Source organism: Cotesia typhae, unplaced genomic scaffold (genome assembly GCF_013202065.1).
Source record: "Cotesia typhae breed Kobodo isofemale line unplaced genomic scaffold, CoteBio_Ctyphae contig_11, whole genome shotgun sequence".
In the NCBI taxonomy this organism is placed as follows: domain Eukaryota; kingdom Metazoa; phylum Arthropoda; class Insecta; order Hymenoptera; family Braconidae; genus Cotesia; species Cotesia typhae.
This window is the reverse complement of record NW_027423711.1, coordinates 570165-589059: the sequence shown is the minus strand read 5'-3', so window position 1 is coordinate 589059 and position 18895 is coordinate 570165. Positions and strand designations below refer to the sequence as shown.

Below are 18895 nucleotides of genomic sequence, written 5' to 3'. Positions count from 1 at the left end.
TTATACCTTTACTTTCATTTATCTCATGAAAATAAGGAATGATTAATAATTGCTAATAGGCAATAAGTTATTATTTAATCGTCTTTAAAAATTTATGACATCAGAAACTTCTTTATTATGCTCTATGAATAATGTTGTTGAACCATATATAAATACAGAATGGACATATAAACTGTATTTTCATAAATTTGCTTATTTTCTGACGGCTAAAAAATAGTAATAAATTTTTGTTTTATTGATTTAACAAATATTTAATTTTCTTAAACATTCTTGTGATCGATATTTTTACACATATAAATTTTATAGTTTTTGAAGTTCTTCTATTCACACCTTCTAATTTGACTAAAAAAAATTAATAAATAATAAAACTCCGGAGTATGATTTCATTTTATCCTGGATGGATATTTCGGTTTAATGAAAAGAGTAGCTTGTGTATTCACGACATTACCTTCTCTTAAAGCTGTACAAAATCCGGGATCGTATAACTGTACAACCGTGGATCTCACCTCAAGATTTATCATACTCGCGGCATTGTTCCGTATCTTTTAAATTCATTCAGCAATAATTAGAAAAGTAAAAAAAAAAACCTTTTGAAAAAAATTTTAACAAATCAATAACTATTTTTGTCTCATAATATTAAAGCTCATTATGAAAATAAAATAGCAAAAAAAAAATAAATATGTAATAAATGTAACGCGAAATTTGTGGATTATAAAGATAAATAAGAAGCAATTCATGATCAGTGGCTCACGCAAAAAATAAACTAACATTCTCTGAGCATATGAATCTACGATAATAAAAAAATCAAAGGAGGGAGTGGCTCGCGAAACGCAAAACGTAAGACGTGAACGCACAATAGTGCATTATACATAAACGAGCTGTTTACTTAAATGCCCCTGAACCCGGACATACAACACTGCTAGCGACGAGTAGCTTATAGTTTATATTGTAAGCCCAATATATAAGTATATAATATGTTATAGTGCGCTCGCGTATATCTGCGATATATTTTGCTCTCTCGTGCACAGTGACTCAAATTATCCTTCTTTCTCTTACTTACATGGACATTGGCCCACATGAGAGCAGGCGATTTACCGCTACGTATTATCACGAGACGAATGCTTCGCTCTCTTCGACCGTGTCCGTGTACTGCGATAACTCTTTCTATAAATCGTAAGTTTCAAGATAGAGCTCACGTAAATTATGCATATCGTCTTTTACTTGTTGTCCTAAAAACTTTAGTTTCTATACATTACTTGAGATATAATTGTCATCTTAGTTATTTATCTAATAATTAAATAGTTAATTATCTCTATAAATGAATCAACCGTAAATAAGCGTAATGCAACAATGGTTTTAAAAAACTAAATGTATTTTTTCTAACTCTATAAAAATTTTATGTTCAATTAAAAATTTTACAAATTAAAAAATATGAAGTTTGAGAATTTCAAAAAAAATCTTCTACACAGAAAAAAAAATTAATTTGAATCAAGAGAAAAATTCTTAAACCAAGAAAATAATTTTAAAGAGTTTCATTGTCTTGGACCAAGACGAAAAATTTTTGAATCAAGTAAAATTTATTTAAACCAATAAAAATTTCTTGGTTTAAGAATTTTTCTACTCAAATCAAGAAGATTAAATTCTTCAAAATTATTTACTTGATTCAAGTAAATTTTTTTTTTCTGTGTATTTTGCATTCAAGACGAAATTTAAGAGATAAAAAAATTGTCTTATGTTTCCATGTTCCTCTAAAAAAAAATAATAACAAATTTTTTTAGACACTATACTATCCACAATTTTCCCTATTTTTTTATATTAATAAATCGAACAACAAATTCGAAAGAAAATCCATAAAAATATTGTAAGAAAGTCTATTGATGATAGGAAGGGGTAAAACTTTTCTTAGACTTAGTTGACCTAGAGTTTTCCGATGTACCTCGGAGTGTACAGAACAAGTTAAGTTCTTAGTGTAATCTTACGTTCATAAGAGAAACGTATATCCTGTATCTCACCTTTCTCTTACTTGTTTATTTTTGACTAGTTGAGCTTCTCCAACTCTTTCTCTCTTTATAAAAATCCCTGACCAACGAGTTTATCATTATTGTTGTCGTTAAAAGACAGACATCTTTTTACCCATCACTCCAAGCTCTTCTAACAACTTATTCTATACTTGGCATCTTCTTTACTCCTTACTGGAACACACCTTTGCAGTTCTCTACTTATGTTTCTACTTATTTTCGTCTCTATTCCTTCCTATCCTCTCTCTTAGGCACGTAGTCGCGAAAAACAGGAACGCGAACTTGTGACGTAATCACGTCAAACGGTATCTTCGCCGACAAGCCTACATTACGTGATTGCTCGTACACACACGTCGTTTAAGTAACGTTTGTCGGCTATACATCGCTATTTACTATTTTCAATAGTGACAAATTTACTTACAATTATATTATATTATCAGTCAAGCTAATAAACGAATTACAAAAGAATAATTATTATTTTATCATTATAGTGTTTGAATGTCTTACCTACTTTTACATATTTTTTAACAATTTATTTTACAACAATATGTTCTCTCGTATAAACACGTATTATTCAAAGCAATATTATGATTTCATTGTACGTGACTTATTTATTTATTTTGTTGAATTTATTTACACTATATAAACATGAATTAACTAAAATACACGAATGCATGCGCGCGCAGTCAGCAACTCACGTTTTACAGTTAAAAGTACCGTTTGGAAAAATACGTCTGGTGAAGTTGAATAAAAAAAAACGAATAATATTTTGTTAAATAGTAGTAGTAAGTTGTTGTATGTCATACATTGAACATCACATATTTATACGGAAAGCCTCGATGACCCTCGCGAAAAAAAAATAGCATTGTTGTGAACCATAATAAAATTATGGTAATTATTTTGCAATAAGGTCTACAATATCTCAACTTTGAAAAATTTCATTTCTGTCGACAAAACAACAAATTAGCAAAAGTAAAATTTCTTAAAAATTATTCTAAGATGGATATTTTTGGATTTAGAAAAACATGTAAAGATGTAAATTAAAGTTTAATTTCTTAGCTTTCTGATGCATTTTACAGAAATCGAATATCTTAACGCGTTCAAAAGTTATTTGAAGAAGTAGTAAGAGTAGGAAATTTTATAATTTTCAAAATTTTATAATGCTATAATTTCTAAACTAATTGACCGATTGAGCTCATATTTGAACTTGACCATCGTAATCGTATATAAAATATGTATTTTAAGTTTCGTTAGAATTCCTTAAAAATTGTTAACGCTACCGTCGTGACATGCCGCGTTATATCGTATATATATACATAGAAATGCATACATGTATAAACTTTTGAACCATATCTATTTTCTGACTCAGCTTGTCGAATTAAGTCGGAATATATACTGAAAAAAAAATTGACTTGAATCAAGAGAAAAATTTTTGAACCAAGAAAATAATTTTAAAGAGTTTTACTGTCTTAAATCAAGACAAAAAATTTTTGAATCAAGTAAAATTTACTCAAACCAAGAAAAATTTTTTATCTTAAGAATTTTTCTACTCAAATCAAGAAGATTAAGTTCTTCAAAATTATTTGGTTGATTCAAATGAATTTTTTTTTTCTGTGTAGCAAAATTTTTAAAAAGTTATATTATGAGGACAAATACAATAGTTAAATTTTTATAAAATCTACTAAAAATATTTTAAATTATTTTTGAACAATTAATTTTAAGTTTCCCAAAACGTGGTAAAACCAATAACTTTCGAATTTTCAATTTTCCTTAGCGGGAAGTTAAAAATTAATTAAATAAACATTTTTCTGTGAACTGAACAGTGAATCTAAACCATTTTCGAACCCACCTGAAGACCCACAAAAAATATCATTACTATCTGTCCAGCAGTTTAGGAAGAGTTCAGTGACAAACACACGCACAGAAGAAATAGATATTTATGATACTCAGTATGTCTGAGAGAGATGGAATATTGCAATAGGTATCATCGTCTAGTGCGATGCAAGAAAAGTTACCTGGTAATATACTATAGCAATCCCACGTAAACATAACCGTTCTACTATAGGAGAAAGTCATCGACAAGGCAAAGGGAAAAACTGTACTATTAAATAGCGGTAGAATCCGTTATGTTGACTCGAAGTCGATTTCGATGAATTCAGCGTATTCTTCTTCTTATTATTCTATTTCTCAGTCATTTTTTGCACACAAGACAGACAGTAATTGTTTTTTTTATTTATTATTTTTTTTTTTTTTTTCTATGAAATATAACGTTTATTCTTTTCTTAATTCTTCCCGAGTTTAAAAATTCTTTTCAATTTCTACACAATTTTTATTGATAAAGTATTTTAGTTTTAATTGTTATTCTAATAGAAATTTTGTGAATTTAAGTAACATTAGTATTTTTAAAAAAATGAATTCACTAAAAATTATTATTAATACACAGAAAAAAAAATTTACTTAAATCAAGTAAATAATTTTGAAAAATTTCATCTTCTTGATTTGAGTAGAAAAATTCTTAAACTAAGAAATTTTCATTGGTTTAAATATAGTTTACTTCATGCAAGAATTTTTCGTCTTGATCCAAGACAATAAAACTTTTCAAAATTATATTCTTGGTTTAAGAATTTTTCTCTTGATTCAAATTAATTTTTTTTTCTGTGTACATTTAAACTTTTGACATTTTTTAAAACTTATCCACAACGTTTATTAGTTTTGTATGTAAGACGACTAAAGATTTACTAAATTTATGTCTTTCTCCTAGAGTTATAATTCGACTAATTCGAAAATTTGGGAAATTATTTTCGACATATTGTACAATACAACGATATAAACAATCAATTAAAAAAATTTTTCAAACCTATACTACGCGTTAATTTAAACTAATTCTAATATTTTTTCAAACAAATTGAATCAAAATATGACAACAGTATTTTATGATATATGTAGATCGTTTTTCAAGTACTTGAAAAAATTGTCAACATATTTTTTTTGTATCAACTTTTGAAAAGTCAAGTCTAATGGATATTTTTTCATGAATTGTTAAAAAAAAAAAAAAAATTGAATTACATTAAAACTATTAGATTGATATAGAAGGATTTTTTAAAATCCTTTTGAATAAAAATAACCGGAAAAATTGATACTAAAATATCACATGATAAAAGTATGAGCCATATAAAATAATCTGATGTATTTTCACTCAATATATATTAAAATTTTTAGTGAAATATCTTTTTTCAACAAGACATTTTTTTGCGAATGAAAAAAAATTAAGGACCGAATTGAGAAGTTAAAGTACGCATGCGTATCTATATTCGATCGAAATAAACGAAAGCCTGTTCCAAAGAGCGCCATCTTTTCGTAATGACTTATATATACTTCATATATACAAGCAGAGCTTTTTGTTTATATTATACATAGCGTGCCTCTAGTAACACAAATATACCTTCGTGTTGACGAAATCTCTCGTTTTTATCTTTATACAAAATCTCATACACTTTACCTTGGTGGATCGAAAAATACAAGCTAAAAGCTTACAACTCCTATTGCGCATGCACTTTTATATTACGTCTATTGTAAAGGCAGGCTTACACTAGTCATGCAACAAACTACGTCATCATTAAGCTCGAAATATAGATATAAAAGTATTACGCATCATGCACAAACTTGCAGTTACTATTCCAAAATCAATACGTCATGTTTATTAAATTAATATTTTATAGAAACGTGACCGTACTTTTTATCTAAAAATTCAAATATTGGCAGAAAATTTAATTAAAAGATTCATAAAAAGGGAGAAAATCTAGTAAATAAATAACTACTCGTGTGAAGTGATTCATTCTTACTGATACAAGATTACTAGTACTGATAGAAAAAGACCCCTTAGGCCACATTACATTCGACCCTTTGAAATAACTCTCACTTTCATCGGCGTAGATTTTCTGGCTCTACCTACTTACTTCTATATCGACTCATCACGCCCTACTTGCATACTCCTGCATTGAGTATGTAAACTCCCGACAATGTGTAACAGACTACTTGCCATTACAAGCTGGTATTTGAAGTTGCCGTACTCATACTCAAACAATAAAACCAAACGCAATTACATTCAATAACCTATCACTGTCATAATTACACGCGTTCTTTATTTGTTTATTTTTACTTTTATTATGTTAAATTTAATTCTCAATCATGATAACCATTTATTGAATCAACACTTTTATGTACCACATAAATACTTATCTTTTTATTAAAACAATACAAGACATTTTTACATGAATTTTTCATGTATCCTAAAATAAATAATTGGGGTGGTAAATTTTTTTTAATTTATTTTTTTCCATAATTGAGTCAATAAAAATTTTTATTTTAAAAATAATTGGTGATAAAGATTTTATTTTGAAAGTAATAAAAAATAATGAGATTGATAAATATTTATAAATAAATCTAAATATTTTGTTTTAGAAATAGTTTTATTGCTGAAGATATTATTTTTAATTTTTTAAATGATTAATTTAATACTTGCACATTAAGTGAAATAAATAAAAGTATAATCCGTCTTTTTTAGTTCTACATTACGAAAAGGTAGCGTTAAAGTATGAGAGTACTGTTGTTGTCTGCCATCTGGTGGCAAGTAAAATAAACTTAAGCGGTGGTGTAGAACCCCGCAAGTGCAACCCCTCCGTAAAGAAACGTCAGTTCCGCTTGCTGTGCGTTTTCTCGTGTGTTCAGAAACATTTCGTATCGTGATTTATCGTAAAGCATACGCGAGTGACATACTAAAAAATAATAATGGTAATAACAATACTCATAATAGCATAATCAAAACTTGGTTATAATAACGTGTGGCTTACTTAATCTTTTAAAATAAGTTATCGCAATTGTTGTTCTTTCGGAGACATTTTCTTTTTAGCCTCTACGAATGTACGTTCAAAATCATTCGCTTTAATTAATACATTTATAACAGTGTCAATAACATTTTAAAAACAAAATTACTGACTGTTTTTAATCAAAAAGTGGATTTTTAGTGAAATAATCGTCAATCAACCTTGAGGTTAATATAAGTGGAGGTGATTAGAGGAAAATGCATTGGTCGCGGGGCTTTTTCTAGTCATTGTAATTTAAAAACGTCATTGCTGTTATTTTTTTTTTTCTATTAATTTTTATTGCTGTTATTAATTTCTAGGAATAATTATCATCATTCGTTAATTTAGTGACAGTTTAATGGTCGCACTCTGTAAAGTGTCCACACGTGCTTTGTTTTCTTGAGTCATTCGGTCATGTAAATCGAGCGAGTTTGACCTCGACTCTCATAAGTGCACTTACGATCGATTCGCAGTTTGCATAAATTTATTGTTTGAAATTTTCCTGTTTACAACCAAAGTTTATGCTTTATACAACCCTTTCATTTATTTTTTTTTTAATTTTTAGATACTTACTAAATATATACTGAAATAATACTAAAGATTACTTTTAAACAATTCGTTAGTATTATTTTATTTGAATACTGTTTATTTATTTGGGTGGAAACAAGATAAGCAACGGGAATTTTACATCTTGGCGGTGGGTGGCGCTAAAGATTTCCTCGACTGACGCGCCCTTTAACTGAGATTAATATCGTAAATAAACAATCTATACTCACAATTTATTGTCGTTGATAATTTATTGTTTTTATTTATTAATTCTTTCTTTTTTCCAAAAACTTTAAGCCGTATAATGGAAAGAAAAATGTCATTATTTTAAAATAGAGAACAACAAGAGTTCGAATTTAATTTTTTATCAATAAAATTTATTATAATTATCTTGAAAAATTAGTAAACAAATAAAATAATAAAATATTGACAAGTTAATGAAAATTTTTTCAAGTGCGAATTTGTTGGACATATAATGAATGATACAATGATAGACAAGCCCCACTGACCTATTGACTCTTTAGCCCAGTCTCTTAGTTGACGTTTCCTCACCCTGCCGTCGAAGGCGCGCGTTAAAGTAAAGGTCGAGTATCCAGTACGCATTGAAAAGTCTATTGTTTATTTTCGAACAGAATAAAAATCTTTTTTCGTATGAAATAAATATCTTGCATGTTATTTATTTATTATTAAATATAACAGCAATGATAAAGTTGGAGAATGTGATTCTAAAAGTAATTGATAACGATAATGAAAGCCTCAGGATCAGTGTGTTGCCAATAATGTAGTGATTAAAAGAAATTAGATAACTCAAAAAAAATATCGTTTTATTTTTTGTAGATAATAAAGATCTCTCGATAAGAGAGACTGATCCTACGTACCATGGCTTCAACATCGTGTATACTCGTTATCGGTCTTTTAACAAGATCGTGCGAGTCGTCATGCGCGCGGAAAAACCCAACTCATGACGCGAATAGAATCGATATACATTAACGATACGCCGGCGTGGGTGAATCGTAACGCTTACCGCGTCAAACTCTAGTCAAAAGTATAAACCTAGTCTAATGTAACCGATCAAATTTTAATTATAATTTTAATGATATTAATAATAATAATAATCAATATTTGCTACCGGTAAAATAGTACGGCCAATAGTCAATTTGTACATAAATATTGATAATAATAATCACAATAATAATAATATTAATATTAATAATAATAGTAGTAATAATAAAAACAATAATATTAATAATAATAAGTAGTTTGAAGCGACAAACAATCGACTGGCATCGAATCGTCGTAATAATAATTATATACTTATGTTGTTTATAATAATTTATAAAAAGTTAATTTAATTATAGTAAAGAAGCAATAAAACCAACAAAACTCGGAAGTATATAATTAAATTTATTTAAATATATTTATTTCAAAGTGAAACGAAAAAAAAAGTGCAATGTTTGAATATAATTTTAAGTAGAATTATTAGTATCGAGTCAGGCACGCGTAATAAATTAAACATGGCTGAAAGCGCGGGAAGTCCTGCTGCTGTGACTACAGCTAATAGTCCACAGCAACAACAACCTCAACAACAGCAACAACAAAGTCAAACTCAAACTCAAACTCAAACAAATGCGTCAACACAACCGCCGGATATTAGCAGCTCCCAACTCGCTTCTCCGCCTATTACTGGAACAGGTATTTTTATCATCGATTAGTGTTTATTGTAGTGGCTTGGTTTTTTATTTTATTTCAATACACAAAAAAATATTAGTAGCTTTTGTGGAACTGTAGGAAATTATTTTCAAATCGTCAAGTCTTCTTTGATGTTTTCGTTATTTATTTCATACTTCTCAAACATTAGAATTCACTTATTTATTTTCGAATCAAGGATATTAGTTTTTTCTCTTATTTGTAGAAATTTTTTCTTTGATTTTCTACAAAATTCAATGTACATTTGTCAAATATTAATTTCAATTAAAGTTATAAATTTATGTTTATTATTGATACCAAAACTTTTTTTTTGTATATTTATTAGAATGGAATGCATAATAAAAACGTTTTAAAAAATGAAAATCAAATTACACTTGAGAAGAATTTTATTTAGTTTTGACCTGATGAACTTTAAAGACTATTAGAACTCTCGAAATATTTTTTCAGATAGTATATCTTATAGTATATATCTTACTTATAATACGTAAATATTAAATAAAACAAAAAGAAACAATCTAGTTAAAAAAATCTTCATGGAATTTTGTTTTATCTTCAAAGAATTTAAGCAATAATCTTTCTTTTAATCATTGTTTTTTGTAAACGGAGATAATTTTACATTATTCCTAATATTATCACCTCGGAATTTCGCACTGTAAAAAATCGATGGCCTCAATATTATTCGAGTTAATGATTGTATAATTTTGTAATGATATTGTAATATTTGTATAAATAGTATATTCACTGCAAATTCTGATTAATAAGAGTTCTATTTATTATGCAAAGAGTTCACAAGTTCTGACAATGAACATTAATAATAACCGTAGATATCAGTATCGTCACTTAAAAAGTAATTTGATTAATTATAAAAGCTGTTACAAAAACATTTTAAGAATATGTTCTAAAAAACCCCGAAAAAAATACTTTGATAAAAAAAATTAGAGCCTAGAAATCCTTATTTAGATGATATTTCTTTTTCTTAATGAACACACGAATTGAAAAATTAATTTAATTAAGAAATAAAATCTTTAACCAAGTCAAGCTATTTCTTGTTTCAATAACTTTTTTTACTTGATTCAAAACAGTAAAATGCTAAGAAATGATTTTCTTAGTTCAAGATTTATTCTCTTCAAATTATCACATATAACGCATTATGTTTGTACATTAGTAATTATTTATTAATTGCAAACCGTATATAGAATTTAAAATATGTGATTTTTCATTTTCAAATTTAAATGCATGTATTTGAAAATTCGAATCTATGTAGTCAGTAGTTAAAATGTACGTCACATACTGTTGCAATTGAATTAAAGCAACGAATCAGTATTATTAATTTTGATTTGTATATAATTAACACGAGTTAATTTTGATATATGTATGTTAATGAAATTTGAGGATTACGGGCAAGAATATATGTGACCAAGAGAAAAAATAGCTCGGGAAGAATGAGTCATACATACCTCTGAAATTCACTGATTCATTTTAAGAGAGTATCTATGTGTTATCATTCACGAATTTCCACTATGTCGAATTTCAAAAATATACGATCAATGATTATTCATTAGATATACACTATATGAATACTAAAAATTGTTGAATACAATTTATAAAGTAAATTAACTATTCTAAAAATTTAATTTAATTCATGATTTATCAAAATACACGGAAAGAACAAGATGACACTGGATATCATCCCAGATAATATTGAATGAAAAAAATTTTCACATAGTAACTAGTATAATCCAGATATCACCCAGTACAATCTGGATTATACTAGTTACTGTCTGAATAGTATATTACATACCTCGGCCAGTAAAATAAGAAAAGTCTCAGATCACATGTAATTGTTGGCCGAGGCGAAGCCGAGGTAGACAAACATGTGGTCTGAGGCTTTACTTTTTACTGGCCAAGGTGTGTATACTATTTTTCTGCTCGACGTAGCCGGAATGTGGCAACTTCGTTTAGCGCAGCGGCCAGAAAGTTGCCACTTTCCGGCCGGAGGGCAGAATAGTATATTACACCCCTTGGGAAGGAAAATAAGAGAAGTCTCAGATCACATGTAATTGTTGGCCGAGGCGAAGCCGAGGTCAACAAACATGTGATCTGAGGTTTTCTTTTTTACTTCCTAAGGGCTGTATACTATTTTTTTGTCCGACGAAGGCGGAAAGCGGCAACTTTGTTTAGCGCAGCGGGACGAAAGTTGCCACTTTCCGCCCGGAGGGCAAAAAAAATTTTTTTCACCACAGATATCACTGAGTATAATCTGGGATGATATCCAGTGTCATCTTGTTATTTCCGTGTATGAATGTATATATCGCTTATTAATAAATTTTTGGGATTCCCATTTTTTATTTTTTTGATATACACTTATGTATAAAGATTATATATTGATCAAAAGATTTTGAAAGTGAGCTTTATTTTATATTTTATTTATACAGAATTGAAAATTTAATGAATTACGATTTCATTTTGATCGTTCAAACGCAATTTTTAATTGGCTTGGAAAGAGTATTATATAGATAGAATAAGATATATGAGGAGCTGATTTTCAAAAGGGTATCTTTTCATATTTTAAAAGAGCAGTTTTTTTAACTTTTAAATATCAATTACTTGAAAAATTATAAGGATTTCTAAATGAGAATCGAATTGTAGCTTCATAACCCATAGCATTTCATAGCTAAATTAAAAAAGTTCAATAAAAATATTTATAATTAGAGATAACCAGTTTTTTGTCTCGATTAATCAAAAATGAAAAGATACCCCTTTGAAACTCAACTTCTTATATAAAAAAAATCGATAAATATATTTTTATAAATAATCATAAAATTTTGTCAGATGATGTCAGAATAAAGACCTGATCAAAATTCTAGGTCTTAAAATTGATGTTCAATGATCGCAAAATAGGAAAAAATGTTTATTAAATTTTAGAATGATATATCTTGTCATACAAACAATTTACCAGCTAGGATGATGCATATTTTTGTATTAAATTGAACTTAACAACAAAGTCAACAACATTTATTATTATAATAATAATACGCGAAACCTCAGTTGAGAAATAATGTAATTTTCAGCTACCTCGTGGTTAATCAGCTATTTAAAATCTCGTCTTCACGTAGTAAATATCACGATGCGCACGATACATTATAAACGAAAAAGCCAACATAATAAATAAGCAATAATAAAAGAAAGAAGATAAAAAAGGAGGGTATACAAGTAGTAACCAAAAGCCGCTGCACAACAGACAGCGCAGTGGGATAGAGAGAAAAGAGCGCGCAGAAAATGCGCCGTTTTAGCGGATCTGTTGGTCAAGTAACGGGTCGGCGGTGGAGTACCGCTAACAGCGGACTCTGACGCGGTTACCGAACACCGTTATCTCGCTGGGGATACCCACGTGGTGTCTCACCATCCTTGCACATGAACGTCGATCCACGGTTACTCTGAGTTTTGCAGAGAGGGCTCGACTCACGTCCCCTTCTCCTTCTCCTTTTCTTTAATCCGTTGCATTCCTCCACTTCTTATTTCATTTTATCTTTCTCTTGTCTCGTCTCCTTTTCTTACTTGTTGTTTTTTGTATTTCTCGATACTCCTCTGGCAAATGTATACTAGATACACTTATATGTTTGTATGTGCAAATACACTTATAGGGTGATGCACAGCTTACACATGAGAAACACGACTACGCAGTATGTAATAATGGCACTTTTTTTATGTCTTACGGCGTCTAGCGTAAGCCGTTTTAATTGCCGGAACGGTGAGCGATGAGTCAAGATTATATTATACATGTATGAAATTTGCGGTAAATTTATATAAAAAGGATGTTTATATTTTTCATTAAGGTATATTTTATTTCAACTTGTTCTTGCATTATTGTTCGTAAAGGTAAATACAATACCTTCTATACCTTTATTATTTAACATACATTAAGCTAAAATTGTAGTTCAAGTTAAGGAATTAAAGTATTAAATTATTTTTTTATGTAGTTATCATATTAGAGTATAAGGTTATGAGAAAGGTTAAAATCTTTTTGATTCACGTGCTGCACGAAGTCTATGTATGAGTGATGAGTCAAGTAACGTATAGCAGTAAGTAGTAAGACTTAAGTTAAGTTAAGTAAAAAAAAAAAAAAAAGGAAAATAACGGTGCTTTTTGTAAAAAAGTAATCGATACAAAATGATTGATATCATAACTTGTAATGTTTCTTCCGAGACATTTTATTTTATTTTGTTTTTTTTTTTAGATTATCCGCGTCCTCGTGATAATAGAGATACGCGAGCGGTTGTTCTGTTAAGGAGCTTAAATTTTACGAATAAATATATGTATAGTGAACAGTGAAAAAAACGCTCTTCTCTGTGAAGCCTTATTTTACTGGGAATATTGTTTGAAAACGTGAGATCACGTGGTGATTAAACACTTATCACGCCAACGGGACTTCACTGGTCGATCTTGTACACTTTATATTTTTATATATTTTTCCATAGATTGTCTTGTATAAAAATAGTTTTAAATAGTAGTTTTAGTATTTTTAAACTAGAGTTTAAACTTAAAGTTTAAACTAGTGAAAATTATTTTAATTATAGATCAGGGAAGGTATTAGCACTAAAATTAGTACTAATTCCTAATTATTAGTTAACCATAAAATCTGGTATGGGATGCTATTTTGAATGATTAAAAAAAACCATCCTCCAAAAATTAACTACACAGGAAAAAAATTTTCGTCATTGTGTAGAGTATTAAAATTTGTGTACATGGAAAAAAGTAAACTGTAATAAATAACAGTCGATTTATAATAAGTAATGATCAACTGCTAAAAATTACCACTTCAAACAGTAAAATCATGATTTTACTATTCACATTGTAATATTTACAATTTAAACCTTACAATTTACTCTTTACGTGGAAAAAAATACTATTTCAAACAGTAATATTCGCCATGTAAATGTCTAAAATATTAAAGTATAATAATTAACAATTCATACTTTAATATTTATCATTTCGTACCTAAAAAATGATGTTATGATATGTAAAAAGTATAGAATAAAGTTAGTAAATTTCTAATACAAGCAACGTCAATATTTACAAAGTAAAATGGTAAATTTTAAACACAACGCTAAAAATCAAACTGTAATTATTGACTTGCTTAGACTGGTAAATGTATATTTTAAAAGTATAATTTTTACTATTTGAAATATTAAATTCTCCCAGAGTGAGACCCCCTTCTCTTTCATCTGAGTTCCCCTTCTCTTCATAATATGGACTATATATTGAAATGGCAAATTTTACTGTTTGAAACTGTAATTTTTAAAAATAAAAGAGTCGTTATTTACTATAGTGACAACTACTAATTACTTATTTTGGATATTAAATTATAAATTGTGGCTTTTATACTTTCTACATTAAGTTCTGTAATATTTACATTTTTGCCACCCCGATGTCCGCTTTACTGTATGAAACTATAAAAACTAACCGGAATCCGAGTGAATATTACAGTTTACTTTTTTCCGTGTAGAATATTACACTCTAGTGTGCAGAACTTAACATTCTCATGTGTTGATTTAATTATTTTACACACTAGAATGTTAAATTCTACACACAAATTTTAACACTCTACACAATGACAAAAAATTTTTTACTGTGTACAGTTAAACAATAGCCGAAAGACATAAGTTATTTTTAACCTTCCCAGGTCGAAAAATTTCAACTGATTTTGAGCAAAATGATCTGCATTTGAACTTATTGATCTGTATCTGAACTTATAAAAACATCTTCCTCTGTATTTGATCTACTATTCAAATTATTTTATGTCCGTTTTAAGTCTCAAGAACCTTTCAGTAAAATAACTAAGCAGCTATGAATATTTTATGCTGTTTCTAATTTAATGAGACTAAAAAATTCGATTTGTTTTAGTCTAGTTAATCTGTACTTAGACGTTATGTATTGTTTTCAAACTCAATATGAAATCTTACACTGTTTTTGATCTACAATTTAAATTCTAAATATTCGAAGATCAAGCCGACTAAAATGGTGAATTATAATTTTTTTGAGTTTGTATTCTATTAAAAATTATTATAAATTGCATTTATTTGAAAAAATAAGTTAATGCATAATATATTTATGCCCTCTCTTGTTTTATAAACTGATCGTTGATTATAACTTTATATCTGTCATATTTATTTGTCATGGCTTAACATTTCATGGACAATAAGTTTTGTATTTGCGAATATTATTTGTGGTGATAATTAATAAATTTATATTAACAAACTTAAAATAGTTCTCATCGTTTCGTTGGATCTAAATCTAGAGTTTTCTAAATATCAATATTAAGCACAGCGTAAATACGACGAGAAGATTAAAATGTTGGCAAGATAAATTTTAAACTTTATACTTTCACGCATCATTTAATGAGCAGTATTCACTATTCGGTAGTGCAACTTATTACGTTTGGTATACATTGCACTACAAAATAGTGAATAGTAAAGTGTGTCATTTTTTTTTACTTCTATACTAGAAAATTTAGTAGTTTATAAAAATTAAAAAAAAATTCCGCTGGGCTAAAGGGTTTAAGCTCAATAGCGGCTTAGCTCATCAAAAAATTTGATTTCCCATTTAAATAACACAGGAAATATTTTTTTTTGTTTTAAGTAGATTTTTCGTTACTAAAAAAATTTTTTTCAATTTTTTAAAAGAATACACATTAAATTTTATTCAATTTTCAATTTATTATTCTTAAATAAAAAATTTAATTTTATTGTACATTTTTGAATATTAAAATTTTCAATTAAAGTATTGATTCGTTTTAATACAATAACCTAATTCTAATTATTATTAATTAATCGTTATAATTACAAGCAATATATTCCTTAAGAGCCAGTCTCTATGATTCCAGCTTTTCATTTCCTTTCTAAACAAAGAAGATTTTCGAAAAAAAAAACGCTCTGCTACGTAAAAGATTTTTTAATTCTCTATTTTAAATCAGAGTGTTTTTTTCGAAATTTTCATTTGTTTGAAAGAAAAACAAAACTGCAATTAGCTTTATCATCACGAGTACAACAAGGATAGTACCGTTTCTCGTCGTGAGTACGACGCGTGAAAAAGATGGGATCGGCTGTTAAAAACTTGTCTATTTCAAGAACAATTTTCATTCGGCCGGACAGAAGCTTCGGGACTCTGCTATATTTGTATTTTCATCGTTTTAGTATACATAAAGCATGGTATTGTGCGCCTTCAGTGGTTCAAGCTACTCGACAGGATTTAGAATTTATGAAAGATTTACTGAATTATAAAAAAATAAATAAAAATATTTCAGAAGAAACATCAAAAAAGTTCAGCAATCACTTGTTGTATCTCTGAACTACACAGTTAAAAAATTTACGTCATTGCGTCGAAAAATTTTGTGTTAAAAATTTTTGTATTAAATATTTAACACTTTTATGTGTGAATTTAACATTTATTGTGTTAAATTAACACAAAAAAGTGTTAAATATTTAACATAAAAATTTTTAACACAAAATTTTTTGACGCATTGAAGCAAAATTTTTTACTGTGCACTTATTTCTTTGTCATTATTTATTATTATTTGTTTATTTTCAGTAATTTTACTACAAAATAAACAAAAAAATTTTTTTTTATTTTTCTGCAAAAACATATTTTATTCCTTTATGCATTTAAATAGGCTTATTTTTTCAATTTTTTTTTTTAATTTATTTAAATTTCCAAAAGTATGTCAAGCTAAATTTTTTTCAAACTTTATAGAAATAAATTTATTACAATGTGTGAATAAATCTCTACTTCTGCCAGTCAGTAACCATATACATTATTTCACTATAATCTATAACTGTCACTTAAAGCCTAATAATAACTGACAAGTCTCAAAATGATCTTAGTGAGAGCAAAATTTCCAATGGAAATTAAACTTTTGTTCTTAATTTCGCCATCCATGTAATGTTAAAAATTCTAAAAATATCAATTTAATCTTTAAATAAATAACTTTATGAAATAAGAATGTAACTTTAAAAGAGTAGAAGTGATAGGAATTTATCATAGGCTTAATTTTTAAAAAACTTCTTATGTAAATGATCAAAAAAAAAAAAAAATAGAAATATGACTTGAAGAAATATATTATAAACCTTTATGATTATAGAGTTGTTCCAAAACGTTCATTACTTTTTATTATTAGTAACACTGCGCTTTGACGTCTGTCTTTTATTCTTGAGTTTTATCGTGTGTAGATAAAAGAAAATTTGGAAAATCCAAAGGTGCACGACTCATATTGCTCATTTAATAGTGAAATAATGATAAAATAAACAGCTGAAATAAGACGATTATGCGCAAGTGTCCCTAGTGGGATAAATGTATACAATATATCTAGTTATACAATCTTTTAATTTTTTTTTATTTCATTCATTGTGAATAAACGACACTAAGTTACTTAGCCATTCGCATTGGCCGACCTGCAATTCTTTTGAAGAATTAAAAAAAAAAAAATTTGCTGACGGACAGAAAAATTTTTTAAACTATTTTGATGTTTTTTTTTTTTTTTTTTTTTTTCCAGTTTTTATTGCACTTGATAAATTTTTGAAAAGTATGGAATTAATCTCCATTAAATCATCTTAACAATAGTGTGCAAAATATCTTGATTCCGTGAACTAACAAGGCTAAAATAATATAAATAGTTGCTGAAATGAGACGAAAGAAAATTTTCGATTGTAAAACACTCTCTGATGCTTCGCATTATGAGTCGTGCAAAGAAGACTTGAATTTAGAACCTGCAACGAGAATTTTTAATGACTATTCAAAATAATAATTTTTTGCTCATTCTTTAAGTTCTCGCTTCTATTCACCATTTTCTATTTATATTATTCTTTTGTATAACTTACACAAAGCATAAATGACATTTTACTGTTGCAGTTAGAGAACGGAGATATTTTTGTGTAATAATTTTTTAACTTCCCGCTGCAAAAATCAATGGTTTTAAAAAATTGGAAAGTTATTGGTTTCACCCTGATTTTTGAAAATTGAGCTCTTATCAGCTTTTCACGTTTTGAGAAGCTATAGGAAACTATTCTGACTATTCCTGCGAGGATTTCACTATGTCTATATGTACGCGCGTATTTAAACGAGAAACGAGGATGTGTGGAAAGTGCTAATAACTTATGAATCGCTATATCAATTGTTTCCATTATCTAATGAGCTCTGCATAAACAAACTCGATTTCTAGAAACCGCCTAAAAATCGGTTAATTTGTTCAGAAAATATTGCTGACGAAAAATTTCAGAAAAAATATTTTCTTGGAATAACTTCGGAATGTTTGGTCGAATTATTTTGCTACTGAAAAATTATTTTTTTATCTTTAAGAAACTACGTTGAATACCTTAATATGCAGTTGGGTGCATGCATAAAAAACGATCGATTTTTTGGGTTGATATATTGCAATCAAAATTTTTATCAAAATGTGTTACTAACAATTACCAGATTTTCGAGCTCGAAAAAAATGTATACAAGTTGTATTTGTTAGCATGATGAGCTCAAAATTTTGTAAAAAAATTTTTAATCGTTTTGGGACTGATTATATCGGAAATTTCCAGGAATGACCCGGAGGATCAACTGTTTTTCAGGATTTTTTTCTGCAAGTTATATGTCTTTAATTAGAATGCTAAAATAAATGCCTAAAGGAACGCTTTCGTTTTTTACAATACTTATTCATCGAACTATACACTGAACGTTTAATAATAATAGCAGTATTGAAATTAAAAAAACAATAGATTG

General features: G+C 28.0%; 1 protein-coding gene across 3 annotated transcripts in view; it reads left to right on the top strand.

Moving 5' to 3' along the window:
- Positions 1 to 18895, top strand: part of Hr3 (nuclear hormone receptor 3 ROR-beta) — a 104279-nt gene that overhangs the window by 10691 nt on the left and 74693 nt on the right. The window contains exons 1-2 of one of the 3 annotated variants that reach the window (XM_074239005.1): positions 6811 to 7068; positions 8264 to 9118. The exons of 1 other annotated variant lie outside the window; for it this stretch is intronic. In XM_074239005.1, the coding sequence (XP_074095106.1) occupies positions 8941 to 9118 (178 nt within the window). In that variant the 5' untranslated portion in view covers positions 6811 to 7068; positions 8264 to 8940. Of the gene's footprint in view, positions 1 to 6810; positions 7069 to 8263; positions 9119 to 18895 lie in introns of those variants that run through there. One more of the 3 variants, XM_074238958.1, reaches the window with a different exon arrangement.